The following is a 16,175-nucleotide window of genomic DNA, read 5'->3' as shown; positions in this document are numbered from 1 at the left end:
CGCCCGTTGCGCGCCCCGAGACACGCGACGCTCTGGTGTGGCCGGTCACTAATAATGAGGCATTTTAATAATGTAGTTATACGCGATTAATTCCCAATTTAAAAGTTATCGATGTAAAATTTAAATGCGATGTATGGTATAGTACGACCTATGTGGACCACTCAACAGTTATTTGTTGGAATGAGATGGCAATATCAGTGCGTCCCTCTCGGTTATACACGAAATACTACATTTACTCTCACAGGTTTTTGATAAGCACATATAAAAATAATTAAAACTAATACATATTATTAAACGGAGATGCTCAAACGCAGCCTTATGTAAATTGCTTGTGCCTGCTTTATAAGTAAGGAGTAAATAAGATTGATGTGATGTGAGTTTTGATAGTAAGAATAATGAAACACAAGAAAACAATTTCTAAACTATAATTATTAAATTTAACATGACTTATGACATTTTATAATACCTACAACTTAATCTTATTTTTTTTGGTAACCAAAATAACAATTCGTGTCTCTCTTTCTCGCACTAAAACGTGGAAAAAGAGGCAATGCGAAATGGTTATTTAGACGGGGTAACTCAAACACTGGGACAAGACAAACACTTGTAAGAAATTTGATACAGTTTCTCTTGCCAGAGTATGATAAACTACATGTCTAGATTTTTTATAACAGAATTCTTTTTCCTTGCCTTTTTATAGATGGCCAACCAAATCTAGGCACTAAAAAAGGAGGCTTGAAAAATGTCTCACGGCCAATTTTCTTCATATCACAAATTTATTGAAAATCTAGGGGTGAAGGATTAATACTATAACAAAAAAAATTGATTGATTGATTTCATTCCTATAAAAAAATTGAATTTCGCGACGTTTTTAATGTCAAGATTTGGTTGACCGTCTAATAAACTTATCAAACTTTCAAAAAATAATCCTCTGAATTTCATCATGCTCTTGTTCAATGTTTTTAAATATGTGCAATCTAAATCATAGTTTTGTACTTGTATGTATGAATGAAAGTATTATGTTTGTAAAATGTAAAATGTAAGTGAATACTCAAGCTGAATCTCGTAGCACAAATGTTTGCCGGACAGCACAAAGATTTGATATGTCATTGTAAGACAAATGTACACTTTTGTATTTTTATTAAATATATAAAGTGATTTTTAACTCTGTTTTTTATTTAAACTTTTATGACTTTATTTACAACTATGTTTATGTTTAAACTATAATTACTATACGTTTAATGACCTGTTATTTATCACAGACTATTTTTATTAGTTAACGATTAAGTTTATTTAACAATTTAGATACGTTTATATATCCTACTATTATAGATAGATCGTCATTCACAAGAACGCGTGCCTTGATTCGTATTGTCATGACATTAAAAGTAAGATTTGTCAATTTTTCATGTCTTCGTGGATGACACAATCTATTTATTGCTCGGGCCTTATTTCATGGGGTTCGATGATATCACGAGTGCCATTTACATTTAGGCACCAGGCAGGCAAGCATGGTCGCGCGATAAATGATAAAACATGAGGCCGTCTCTATCGCACTATTTGTAAATGCATTAGGGACGGCCCGAAGTAAAAGTTATTATGACTAGTAGTTATAGTGGTGTAGAATAGAAGCTGGACAATATCCTGTATCGTACAATAGGAGAGGTGTGCCCCAATTCCGTGCCCCGACTATGCCACTTAGGAACCACTAGAAAGAACCAAACAGCGATAAAGGCTAGTATCACACAGAAGCCTATGGCCGCGACGCTGAAGGCAGTGAGGTGCCGGTCGGACGCGCACACGAAGTAGGAGTCTGGCAGCTCGAAGACACGCGCGTTGTACAGAGGGCGGGGGGAGCGGCATCTGTGGACATAGAGAGAAAGAAATAATATTTGGTATGTAAAACATGTTCCAAAAAGGTTGCCGCTCAGCGGGACTGGTTTTCAGGGCGCCCACAATATGAATGAAATGATGAGATTTCGTTTGTCCTTTTCTATCACGCTAATACGTTGGAAAGGGACAAACGAACTTTATCGGCTAAATAACTTTAGAGTACGTTTATGAATAAAGGGGTAAGTATTTAGAGTGATATCATTTGAATTTGTAATAGATACTACATGTGGTGTAAAATGTAAATGAAAGTACCTAGTTTATATACCTAAGTGGAACGTAGATTAAAACTCTTGAAGCTAACAGTTAGGCACCTAGTTGTAGCCAATTCAATAGCAATGCGTTTTAATTTGTTCTGCTTTGCGCCTTCAGCCACATTGCTATTTAAACCTACGTTTATTAAAGATATTTATTAGTTAAATATAGTTTGTTAGTAGTCGATCTTATGTATTGATCGTATGTCTTGATCAGGTCGAGACTACCACATTCCTGGGCTTCGAACTGGACAGAGGACTGCAATGGGAATCGCACATAAGCAAATTGTGTAATAAGCTAGCGAGCGCCTGTTTTGCCCTGCGCCGCCTAGCGAGAGTCGTGCCCATAAATGTGGTACGATCTTGCTACTTTGCCACCGTACACTCTCTCCTACAATACGGCACGGAGCTGTGGGGACGCGCTGCCGAATGGGAGCGTGTCTTTCGTATGCAAAAGAGAGCCGTCCGAGCGATTGTGCAGGTGAGTCAAGGCACGTCTGCACGACCTTACTTTAAGGATCTTCGGATACTTACCCTGCCCTCCATGGTGATATTTCAAGTGGCTACATACGTGCGCTGTCACTTTCACGAATACTCAAGTGGAGCGGACATTCATGGGCGAAACCTACGTAATGCCAAAAAGCTCGTGGGAGTCAAGCATAAATTGGCAAAATCCGCAAAACTCACACATATAATGGGCCCGGTTGTGTTCAACCGTTTGCCGCCACACGTCACTGACGCGCCGACACTGACCAGTTTCAAAACTAGGCTTAAACGATGGCTTATCGAGCACACTTTCTACAGTTTTTCAGAATTTACCAACTTAGTAAATACCTAATGTAGGTAACCAACTGTAGATAGTAATATTTAATTTTTATTTTTATTTGCGGTATGTTAAGTTATAACCAAAGAGAATATAGTCTTCTAGAGCGCTACGGTCTAAGTCAATTGTGTAACGGACTACGTGAATTGCTTGGCTGTCGCTAGATGACTCTAGCAGTTCTTTTTCATGGAGTTACGTCCTTTTGCCTCAAATCATTTTGAGTTTCTGCTGCTTTGACAGTTTCGGAATTCACAAGCATTCATTAAGTTGCGATAGCTTTATAGCCAACTAATTATTGTTAAAATGTCACATCAGATGGCGCTGGACTTGGGTTGTCGACAGATTTCATAGATTAAATAAGTTTTGTTCAATTTGACACAGTGACAATAATTGTCATTCTGGTTTTCAACTTGACATAAATTGTAAAAATGCCGTGTACATGTGCATACGTGAACTGCAAAAATCTATCCGGAGAAATTTTAGTGTTCCGATTCCCGGTTAACGAAGAAGATAGGTTGGCGTTATGGGTGGAAAATTCAGGTACCTACAGCTTCATAAAAAAAAGATTAAGTTGGTAAGCAAATACTTAAATGGTTGAGCATGAAACCCGAAGCACTTCCTGTCTCGAGTCATTAGACGTGATACATTAGGGGCAGGTACCGGTGTTATTTTTAACATTTTATCAAGCGAGCGAGTGCTGAAGAACCATGTTTTTAAATTTGAATCACACGGCTAGGACGCCCAGCACTTCGATGTTTTAAGTTGAACTATAATATTAAATTAACATCTGAGGAAAGTTATATCCAGCAATAAGTTACGTTTCTTCTAATTCAAATAATTATAGTACACTTAATTCTGGAAATTTCATAATTTCAAACGGGTACAATGTTTAGTTTCAGTGTTTGTGTAGGTACACAAATGATTACGTGAATATCTAATAAGAAACTATTCCATAATTCAATAACTCAGTTTTTAGGGTTCCGTACCTCATAAAGGAAAAACGGAACCCTTATAGGATCACTCGTGCGTCTGTCTGTCCGTCTGTAACAGCTAATTTTCTCCAAAACTACTCAACCGATCAACTTGAAATTTTGGCACAGGTATGTTAACCTGTGAGCCAAAGATGGACAAGTGAAAATAAAAACTGAAGTTTTTTGAAGTATACGTACCTATTGTGTTACATATCAAATGAAAGAACGTGAGCGAGATACTAAGTTTCAAAAATATGTTTTTAAATAATTTTTTAACCATTCGAGTCCCAGCGACATCATATGATGTCAGTAAAATATAAGTAAATAGGTACATATAGATGCTTGGGACTCGAAGGGGGAAGCCCTTCTTGTAGTGTACGGAACCCTTGCAACGCGAGTACAACTCGCACTTGGCCGTTTTTAGGGGTCCGTAGTCAACTAGGAACCCTTATAGTTTCGCCATGTCTGTCTGTCCGTCTGTCCGTCCGTCCGTCCGTCCGTCCGTCCGTCCGTCCGTCCGTCCGTCCGTCCGTCCGTCCGTCCGTCCGTCCGTCTATCCGTCCGTCCGCGGATAATCTCAGTAACCATTAGCACTAGAAAGCAGAAATTTGGTAATAATATGTATATCAATCACGCCAACAAAGTGCAAAAATAAAAAATTGAAAAAAATGTTTTATTAGGGTACCCCCCCCCTACACGTAAAGTGGGGGCTGTTATTTTTTTTCATTCCAACCCCAACGTGTGATATATCGTTGGATAGGTATTTAAAAATGAATAAGAGTTTACTAAGATTGTTTTTTAAAAATATTAATATTTTCGGAAATAATCGCTCCTAAAGGAAAAAAAAGTGCGTCCCCCCCCCTCTAACTTTTGAACCATAAGTTAAAAAAATATGAAAAAAATCACTAAAGTAGAACATTATAAAGACTTTCTAGGAAAATTGTTTTGAACTTGATAGGTTCATTAGTTTTTGAGAAAAATACGGAAAACTACGGAACCCTACACTGAGCGTGGCCCGACACGCTCTTGGCCGGTTTTTTGTAACATCTTAGGCACATTTAGACAAGATTCATTTATTTCATAATACAATTTTTTTTATACTACGTCGGTGGCAAACAAGCGTACGGTCCGCCTGATGGAAAGCGGTCATCATAACCTATGGACGCCTGCAACTCAAGTACATTCTTGTCACATGCGCGTTGCCACCCCATTAGAAACTTGTACATTCCCTTTTGCTGTGTTAAGTAGGTACACAGGAAAAAGGAGTGTATAAGTTCCAAGGAGGGTTCGGGTTGCCGACGACTCAAAGGACAATAGACGGAACAAGTTAGTTCCGTAAGTCCTCCCGTCATCCAGCACACCGCACCCTCGTTGAGCTCTGGCAGCCTTACTCACCGGCAGGCACTATGAGTAGGGTCTAGTGCTATTTGGCTGCGGACTTCTGTAAGGCGGAGGTACTACCCCAGTTGGGCTTTGCTCTAGATTCGAGCGAGACGATATCCGCTGTGCTGTGCCCTAACACACAAAGCGGAATATCACTCGCTATGCCCTACCAGCCCTACCTCCTATGATAATTAGACTGTAAATTATTTATTCATAAGCAATACTACATTATGTTTTATACGGAAACTAAAATAAAATTTGCATGACAATCTACGATCGTTTAAGGAATTCATATTATGATCGTCAAGTATAGTACCTACGCTATGTTGTATGTGTTAAATCGTACAGTGACCTGCAAAATTGCATGGAAATATTATAAATTCGCCATCCACTTCTGCAGCTCACTGTGCATAGTTCTTAAAAGTAGGTAAATAATTACAATTCCATACCATTTCTAATAAATCTCCTGGAATGGATCGTCAAATTACAAAGGGTTTATTTATTGGATAGGGTTTCCTCAAACCTATTGGCAAAGCCGATTTCATGGCTTTCACCGACTAAAAATCGATGTCGCGAAAGCATCTATGAAGATGAACTAACGAGCGATTTTTGGTCGGCTAGAGCATATTTCGCGTCGATAGGTTTGGGGAGACCCTTACACATCAATTCACAATGACTACAGTGCTGGACAAAATGCTTCATACACCGGCATATAAAATAAACTTTCGATCATAAGTTACCTTACCTCTTTATACCTACATATATGTACAATTAATGACAAACAATTAATTTAAAAAGTAAAAAGTTACAAAGGTCATGGATTGACTGTGTCTCAAATACAGAGGTAAATTCCTATACCATTCTAAACAAACAATGAAGTGAATGTAATTTTTCAAATATAGTCTCATTACTACACTATACTACATAAAAATACACTCTGTATACTATATAAAAATACACTCTGTCTCACTAGTAGAGGTAAATGTGACTGTGCAGTCGAAAAAGCTTATCTCAGTTATAGAGGTCTTATTTGTCTCACTAATACAGGTAAAGCAGTGCACTTATAGTGACTTTGGTATTTTTATAAGAACAGCATGCACTTTCGTCCAGAACAGTGACATTTGGTGCAGTGGAACTGCTGATGATGGTTTGAACCGAACTCAAATCTGAACTGCACACTTAAAGTGACTTTGGTATTTTTATAAGAACAGCATGCACTTACGTCCAGAACAGTGACATTTGGTGCAGTGGAACTGCTGATGATGGCCAGAACCAAACTCCTCAAATCTGAACGGCACGCTTATAGTGACTTTGCCATTTTTATAAGAACAGCATGCACTTTCGTCCAGAACAGTTACATTTGGTGCAATGGGACTGCTGATGATGGTCAGAATCGAACTCCTGAAATCTGAACGGCACGCTTATAGTGACTTTGGTATTTTTATAGGAACAGCTTGCACTTACGTCCAGAACAGTGATATTTGGTGCAGTGGATTTTCTGATCATGGTCAGAACCAAACTCCTCAAATCTGAATGGCACACTTACAGTGACTTTGGTATTCTTATAAGAACAGCATGCACTTACGTCCAGAACAGCGATATTTGGTGCAGTAGAACTGCTGATGATGGTCAGAACCGAACTCCTAAAATCTGAACGGCACACTCATAGTGACTTTGGTATTTTTGTAAGAAAAGCATGCCTTTAAGTTCAGAACAGTGACATTTATTTAGTTATGTTTGTTAAGCATATTGAGTTTTCAAGTCAAAGTTTGTCAAGCTTCAATTTCTTATAATCGGATTCATGAGGAATTGAGGAAACTCCTCAAACCTTAACGTTATACGTATATTCATTTGTGTTGCCATCTAATAATTAAAGCATTCAAAGCAGTTTTAAAAAATACCTACACATTTCTACATAATCCAACATTCGCAAGTAGCTTTCACCAGAACCCGAAAGGCGACGGTTTTTTTTTCTTAAAAATTATTTTATCTCTATAACGCGAACGAAGCCGCGGGCATAAGCTTGTCTTATATATAATTCTTTGATTATATATTATAAAAGCTTATGCCCTTTGTCAGCGTGATTGATTTACATATTGGTACCAAATTTCAGCTTTCTAGTGTTAACGGTCACTAAGATTATCCGCGGACGGACGGACGGACGTACAGACAGACATGGCGAAACTATAAGCGTTCCTAGTTGACTACGGAACCTTAAAAAGTGTCTGTTAAATCCATACTAATGTTATAAATGTGAAAGTGTTGTGTCTGATTGTTTGTCAGTCTTTCAAGGTGAAGGACTGACGAAACGACGAATTGACGTGATTTTTTAAGTAGGTAGATATAGCTGAAAAGATGCAGGAGAGTGACATACTTGACTATACTATTGTATGAGAGCTTATGTAGGTTAACATTATAATGCAGATGGTTTAGTTGTAGTCTAATTTGAATCTATTTGTATGTGTGTGTGTGTGTGTTTGTGTGTGTGTTTGTGTGTGTGTGTGTGTGTGTGTGTGTGTGTGTGTGTGTGTGTGTGTGTGTGTGTGTGTGTGTGTGTGTGTGTGTGTGTGTGTGTGTGTGTGTGTGTGTGTGTGTGTGTGTGTGTGTGTGTGTGTGTGTGTGTGCGTGCGTGTGCGTGTGCGTGTGCGTGTGCGTGTGCGTGTGCGTGTGCGTGTGCGTGTGCGTGTGTGAGTGAGTGAGTGAGCGTGTGCGTGTGCGTGTGCGTGTGCGTGTGCGTGTGCGCGTGTGTGTGTGTGTGTGTGGATGAAGTGCCTTGATGTGACCATGTTAAAAGTGTTACTCGCGGTGTCCTGCCGTTTCGCCAAAAAACGTTTCGTCAAATTTCATTTCCCAATAATCATATCGCAATAGTTTCATTTCCCAAAGTATTGTTTGGCAAAGGTATGTTTCGCAATGAATTTGTTTGGTCAAATTATCATTTGGCACAATTTTACTTAGTCAAATTTTATTTAGGCAAAACTTTATTTCGCAAACGTTTTTAATGGCAAAACTTATATCCCAAAAACATGTTTGGTCAAAATTTCACATCGCAAATTTCGAAAATATTTAGGCATTTGCATTTTCATTTCTACGGGATTAATTTAATTTACCGAAGATTTTTTTGCCAAATTTAACTTAAAATTGTCAAATGATAATATCAGTTTTATTCCCAAGGCTTCAGTTGGACAAGAAAAGTTTGCTCAACTTTATTTTTGTCAAATTAATTACTGGACAAAATTATTTTGTCAACTATTTTTTTGTCAAAAAATGTTTCTACAAATTATACCATGCAAAACCACGTTTGACAATTAATATTACAAGGCATAAATGTAATGTAATAATTTTATTAGTATTGTAACAGAAAACTCGTGTGCGACAGGGTCAGTTTAGGTGCCACGACGAGCGAAGCGAGGAGGAGCGTGTTAGGTTGACAGTGAGCAAACCGGAAATGGTTTTTTAAAGTAATTAAAAATTAATAGAACATAATGGTTTTGAAAACATAAGGTTTCTTTTTAATAAAATGTATCCGGACATGTAAGTGAAAATGTCATACTTGACATTTTACAGCAGGAGGTAAAAAAGTACGACATACACATTATTTCACACAAATCTTGGACACAAAGTATAAAATCAACAAAGAAATTTCTAGTGCGCCATTTAATTACAATATATTGGGAAATGGAAATTTTGCCTAACAATACCTTTGACTAAATAATATTTGGTAAAATGAAATTTGACCAAGTAAATATTTTGGGAAACAAATACTTGCCAAAAAAAGTTTTGCTAAATGTCAATTTGCGATAAATTGTTTTGCCAAACGTTTATTTGGGAAATGATAATTTGGGAATAATAGTTTGGGATGTGAAACTTTGGCAAACGTTTTTTGGCGAATCGTCAGTAAAACCGTTACTCGCACCGATAGCATGGTCGCGCGATTAACGGTAAAACATTAGGCCGTCCCTATCACACTTACAAATAGTGCGACGGGGCGGCCTGATGTTATATCATTTTATTTTTATTTTTTATTAATCGCGTGAAAATGCTGCAAACGGAGACGGCAAAACTGCCGAATCTTGAAAAAATATTGTTGGTAATTAGAGATAAGAAAGTCTCTCCATAAGTTCCAACCATTCATTATTTATTCTTATTTATTGATCATATTTTTGTTTTTAGGAAATTCCGCCCTGCACTCCCTAACAAAAAAGGAATTGAGCCATAGATTTATATGTGCTGCTCATTTCCATCCTCTCCAAATAGCCAAAGGAAACGAGATGTGCCGCCTTCTTGGTCCACAATCTAAAGTCAAAAAGTTGTTGGGATAATGTTTATTGTGATTTACCCTGGACAATTCCTGACAATCTAAAATCAAAAAGTTGTTGGGATAATGTTTATTGTGATTTACCCTGGACAATTCCTGACAATCTAAAATCAAAAAGTGGTTGGGATAATGTTTATTGTGATTTACCCTGGACAATTCCAGACAATCTAAAGTCAAAAAGTGGTTGGGATAATGTTTATTGTGATTTACCCTGGACAATTCCTGACAATCTAAAATCAAAAAGTGGTTGGGATAATGTTTATTGTGATTTACCCTGGACAATTCCAGACAATCTAAAGTCAAAAAGTTGTTGGGATAATGTTTATTGTGATTTACCCTGGACAATTCCAGACAATCTAAAATCAAAAAGTTGTTGGGATAATGTTTATTGTGATTTACCCTGGACAATTCCAGACAATCTAAAGTCAAAAAGTTGTTGGGATAATGTTTACTGTGATTTATCTTACAATACTCTTCTGAACAACTTTGCAGCTCCAGAACACGCGACTCGCGAGGTTTTTGGAGGTTGGAGCCCGGGAAGACGGTTACTGGCTACATGCCCATCTCGCACCCAATACTGGTATTTTCTTGGATTCGACCTCCTTTATACTGGCGACTGGCTTGCGACTCGGAGTTTGGATGGGTATGCCCACAGATTCAAGAAAAATAATTTTTTGCTCTGAGTGTGTGCCATACATATGTATAAGTATGCTCTTGTGGCACAGACGTGGAACGTGGACCAACTGGGACATCATGGATTATATTATTAAATTAAAACGGGACTTAATCGCGTAAAACTTACGTTTTATATTTAACCCGACGTTTCGGACATGACATTACGTCCGTGGTCACGGGTAGACTAGCTGGGAGTTATATCAACATCTTCTAGCTGTACGAGTTTTTCGAACTACCCGCACTTGATTGTCATCAGTCACTTTTACGCTAGGGTTGCCACTCTGCCTACATACAACACTCACGACATCCGATGGTATGAGACGGGAAGTTTTCTCACGTTTACACTTGCTAATCACTGGATTCCACGAAGATGAAATCCCTTGCCCTTCATTTTGATTGAAATTACGATGTTTCCTGATTTCAATCGCTTCACGTACTTTCCTGCTATAGTAAAGACGTTCAGTTGAAAGGACTTTGGGATTATGCAGTTCAATCCAGTGGTTCGGTCCTGACTCTAGCAAATGCTCGGCAACCGCAGACTTATTTATTTGTCGTTTTTTGACCGCCGCGATATGTTCTTTGACCCTTTCCGCTATGGTGCGTTTGGTTTCTCCAATATAAGAACTAATAATATAAGGTGGCGGGGCAACTAAGGTCAGCAAAGGATGTTATTCCATATCAGACGCCAGGCGTTTATAAGATTGACTGTAGCTGTGGTAGTTCTTATATTGGAGAAACCAAACGCACCATAGCGGAAAGGGTCAAAGAACATATCGCGGCGGTCAAAAAACGACAAATAAATAAGTCTGCGGTTGCCGAGCATTTGCTAGAGTCAGGACCGAACCACTGGATTGAACTGCATAATCCCAAAGTCCTTTCAACTGAACGTCTTTACTATAGCAGGAAAGTACGTGAAGCGATTGAAATCAGGAAACATCGTAATTTCAATCAAAATGAAGGGCAAGGGATTTCATCTTCGTGGAATCCAGTGATTAGCAAGTGTAAACGTGAGAAAACTTCCCGTCTCATACCATCGGATGTCGTGAGTGTTGTATGTAGGCAGAGTGGCAACCCTAGCGTAAAAGTGACTGATGACAATCAAGTGCGGGTAGTTCGAAAAACTCGTACAGCTAGAAGATGTTGATACAACTCCCAGCCAGTCTACCCGTGACCACGGACGTAATGTCATGTCCGAAACGTCGGGTTAAATATAAAACGTAAGTTTTACGCGATTAAGTCCCGTTTTAATTTAATAATATGAGTGAAGATCGTGTTAGTTTAAATCAATATATCATGGATTATCTTGTCAAAAAAGTGCAGGTTAATTTTTAGTCTTAGTTTCTATGGTAGCTATCTCTGGACGGTGTTATGGAATAGCGAACTAAGCGCCAAAATCCGAAAAAAAGTTATGAATGCAGTTCGGATATAAATGTGATAATCTATAGTATTGATTATTTCTTTGTTGAAAAATCATGCTTACAGCCTTATTTTAAGGGGTAGAATCAAGCGACACGTTAAAATTTGTATGGCCCTGTGTACTAAGTCGTTACGTAAAAACGAATTGAACGCCAAATTTACTTTTACAAATTATAATAAGCGTATATTCTAAATCGCAAAATCGAGTTAAACGCCATAAAGATGTTATTAATTCGTTTTGGTTTAAAGTTTTGATGATTTATAAACGCAATATCGATTTAACCGCCCTATTGGTGTCGTTTAATTCGTTGTTACATATTTGAAATTGCAGGATATTTCGCTTAATGAGAACTAAGTATCAAGAGGTTTTGTTATATCATAATATCTTATGTGTGTAATCCTGGCTAGTACTAATGAATTATTATTAGTTACAATGCCAATTTTGCCATATATGCTGATTTTTTTGACATTTATTAAAAAAAGTTGATTGCAGAACAAAACTAAATTGTTAGACGGATTAGTCCTAATCATTGTGGAGGAAAACATTGTTGTTAATTTATTTACAATAGCACTATTTACTCAAATATATGGAATTTTATTTTATTCCAGTATTCACTTTACCTCTAACAATTTGCATTAAAGAATCAAGCGACAAAATATGTCTCATAGTACGCTACGGCGAAATAAATTAACCTCATCGCAGTATTAGTTCAATAAAGAATCAAGCGGAAAAACGTTAATAACTTCGAAACTTGAATAGGTATGGTGTTATTTTTTTTTTTATCAATTTAAATTATGAACACTTTTATAGGTTCAATGTCAAAATTAACTTTTTTGCTTTATAAATGAACTTACAACAACTGATTCAAATTTCAAATCTTTCTAGCTCATTTTCTCGATTTCAACTAACTGTCGCTTGATCGCTTATTCCATAACACTGTCCAATTAGCATGTTTGGATGTGATTCTTTCCTTCCTCAAACGTGACGTTAATTTTTGAAGAGAGAAGTCTACGAGTGGGTAGGTAATAAATACAATAAAATAAAGGCCCTCATTTTCAACAAACAGCGAACACAAGCAACAAACACGAACGTGTGGAATGTGTTTGTTGTTGTTTGTCGGTTTTTTTTTCATGAATGAAACTTGCACGTTCTCTAAGCGTGGAGAGTGAGGACGACGGTAATAAAATTATAAGGTAAAGTAAATTAATTGAATAGTGCAAGATTTTTTGTAAGTATTCAAAAAAATGCAGGTATCAAAACGAAATAGGTGTTATGGAACATAATGAGGAGGCACACTGACATTTTATCCGCCAGGCGGCGCCTGTGCAAGTGTCTAGGCATGTCACTGTCATTCATATGTGTAAGAGAGAAAAACATAATATATCGTCTTATCGCTCTCTCGTATGGTACTATGGTGGTATGGTAGACAGAGACAGACATAGACTAAGGATTATTCTATTATTTTCGGACTAATACGGTGGCGCTATCTGTCATAACCTTTGAGTGTGCCTCCTCATTGGCTAAACCTAAAGATTTTTGAAAATAGGCAAATCTGATATAATACGTTATAACGATTACGCAAAGGTGGCTCTTATATTTCGTATTATTTATTTATTATCTTTTTTAAGTAACTGAAATAAAATTAATAGCAGTTGAGGTGAAAATGCGTGAATGCCTTTGCTCGTGTTGAATTGTAAGAAATTAGAAAAAAAAACACTAGTGACAAAGCTGTCAGTGATGTGATACTTAGCTCTAAGTGACACTGACAATTGACATCGCTTTTTTTTCTAATTTCATATAATATTGAGCACACGCAAAGGCATTGGTCACCTCATCTGCTATTAAATTTCGCAAAGGTCATTTCGGTCATGTAATAAGATAATAAATAAATGATACGAAATAATAATTTTATAAAAGAGCCACCTTTTCGTGATCGTTATAACGTTAAAAATATATTATTTGCCTATGATAGTTTGTCCCTTGTCTTAGTGCGTTTTTACATTATCCGTTTCAATATTGGATGTCGGACCAATATCCCATATATTTACGCCGCCATCTTTGATTTTTTTTCCTTCGAAAACCTTCCTACATCCGATATCGGATCGGATAATGTAAAAACGCACTTACTCTCACCACTCAAAAATTCTAATTACATCGCTAACCTTTTTTCTGTTTTCATACTTTTTAAAGACCACGACAAGAAACAGGTTATATACCTATAATATACTGATTGATTTAATTGCCATCTATCGACATCTTAATAATTACCACGACAGAGTTGTGCATTTATACAATTTACTGCCATCTATTGACACGGGGTTATAACTTTTAGCACGGTATGTAACCTAAAAATTTAGGTCAAACCCATGGCCTTAAACTGACATGTTTTAAGTCTCAATCAGAGTCGCCATCTAGGTGAGCGCTCCCCAAAGGGTGTGGCGCCCTCTGGTTGAGCGTAGCTTTTAACCGGGGTACGTTTTTTTCTTAGACCTTGTACGTCTAGAAGCTATATAGGTCTTTGGTTATAACTTAATGAATCAATTATAAGTATTATTATAAGAAATTATGAAGAATGACATGTAATAGGAATTATTATCAATAAACGAATATGAATATGAATATTTAAAGTAGAGTCGAAAAGTGGTAAACCACATTCTTGGCTGACCTTACTTCTACATTTAAATTGAATGTCCTTTTGTTGTTGTCGAAAACTAGATCATTATTTATTTCGTACCTAATCATAGGAAAGTAATTAGATGGTCAGCAGACGTGACATCCTGATATGACCAACGAGAACGAGATAACGCGCATCGACGCCTTATCCATGTTATCGTTATCACTGCGCGAGAGATAACGCCACAAAAGAAATGCGACATGTTTGTCACTTGCATGTAATAATTATATATCTATTGTTAATGTTTCAGGTCGCTTACATTTAATAAAATCACTATAATAAGTACCTATAGGTACCTATATAACCGGCTAAGCAAATCTTGTTTGTAAACAAAGGAAAATTCAAATCTACGGGACGATAAACCTTCGACCTACATTTTCAATATGTTTTATGTGGATAATTCCGCCAACGTTAAGGTTTATGAAGGCACGCGCTTTATGAAGACAATTGGTCGGTGAGCCCTACATTTTTCGAATAATCCGCTTTTTTGTGACAAAATTTGCTTGACCGTCTATATAAACAATAGTTTAAATATTACTTACCTCAAATGGTCGTAATCCCTCTCTGGTATTTGCAGCCTCTTGAGCCACACGATATTGCAGTCACAAACCCAGGGGTTCCCCTGCAGGTCTAACTTCACCAGTTGCCCGAACGGCTCCGCCAGTCTCTCGCCCAGTCTACGAATCCGAGACCCGGATAGAGATAGCTCTTCCAATGTAAAATCATCAGCGTCTTCTAACACTTCCCTTCCAAACGATAACATACTAAATTCAGTAAGATTTTTATTTCTTTCAAGCTCAAGCTTTTTTAATCCATGTAAATCAGTAAACACGTAATCAGGAACTTCAGTTATACCCAAATTGTTTAGCTTCAAAACCTTTAGCGCGGGCAAATCGAAGTCTTCACTAGATATTTCCTCAATAGGATTATCCGACAGGTCTAAATATTCGAGCGTGAACGGTATTTCGAAGATATCCGTCAAATTGTTGTTAGATATTGTGAGTCTCCTCAAGTCATATACTTCAAGGAAAAAGTTATCAGGAACTATGTTTAAATTTATACCACTCATGCTTATATCTTTGATTTTATGTGTCAGACCAAATCCTGATCTGTCAAATAAGTTTGTTTGTCTCAAACTTGGTCCAATGTTATTATTGTCTAAAATAATTTGATTTAAATTACTAAGATGATGAAACGCTAATCTAGTAAATGTTGTAAATCTATTATTAGCTATATTTAAATACTCCAGTTTTTTAATATCATTAAAAACATCTTTATCAATAAACTCCAGTTTATTATTACTCAAATCCAATTTTGTAAGTTCCGGTAGTTGTAAAACATTTGATTCTATCCGCGATATCTTATTGTTGCTCAGAATTAATTCTTTCATGTACTTGGACTGATATAAATAAGAGTTTGAAATATCGCTTAAATTGTTTGATGACAAATCGAGGCTATACACCATGTTTGGTAAAGAATCTTGGATGTTGAACAACACTGGGTTGGTGTAACTGCAATCCACACTCTCTCCTAGATATTCAATGGCACTGTATTGTCTGCAGGCACATAGCTCACATATGGACGCGTGTACTGTGACGTCGCTTATTATAAGAGCTAGTACTATAAGGACGCGCATTGTGGTATGTCGCCTAGCGCGGACTGAACTAGCGGCGAAAATTTATCACCAACATTGATACCTTATCACGTTTGATTGTAATTTCATTTCGCTGCAGGTGTCGGGGAAAATGGAACTAATGTGTGGGGAATAGA

The 16,175-nt window shown here is 37.2% G+C and overlaps 1 protein-coding gene across 1 annotated transcript; it reads right to left on the bottom strand.

Annotated features, from left to right (window-relative positions):
• Positions 1 to 409: 409 nt before the first annotated feature.
• On the bottom strand, positions 410 to 16,074 carry LOC125229673 (protein slit-like). Its single transcript, XM_048134575.1, has 2 exons — positions 14,948 to 16,074; positions 410 to 1,863 (listed from the first exon to the last, which is right to left on the bottom strand). The coding sequence occupies exons 1-2, from the start codon at positions 16,039 to 16,041 to the stop codon at positions 1,611 to 1,613; spliced, it is 1,347 nt and encodes a 448-aa protein (XP_047990532.1). The 5' UTR covers positions 16,042 to 16,074; the 3' UTR covers positions 410 to 1,610.
• Between the last annotated feature and the right edge of the window lie 101 nt (positions 16,075 to 16,175).

This window comes from Leguminivora glycinivorella, chromosome 9 (genome assembly GCF_023078275.1).
Source record: "Leguminivora glycinivorella isolate SPB_JAAS2020 chromosome 9, LegGlyc_1.1, whole genome shotgun sequence".
In the NCBI taxonomy this organism is placed as follows: Eukaryota; Metazoa; Arthropoda; class Insecta; order Lepidoptera; family Tortricidae; genus Leguminivora; species Leguminivora glycinivorella.
This window is presented reverse-complemented; position numbering and strand designations above follow the sequence as displayed.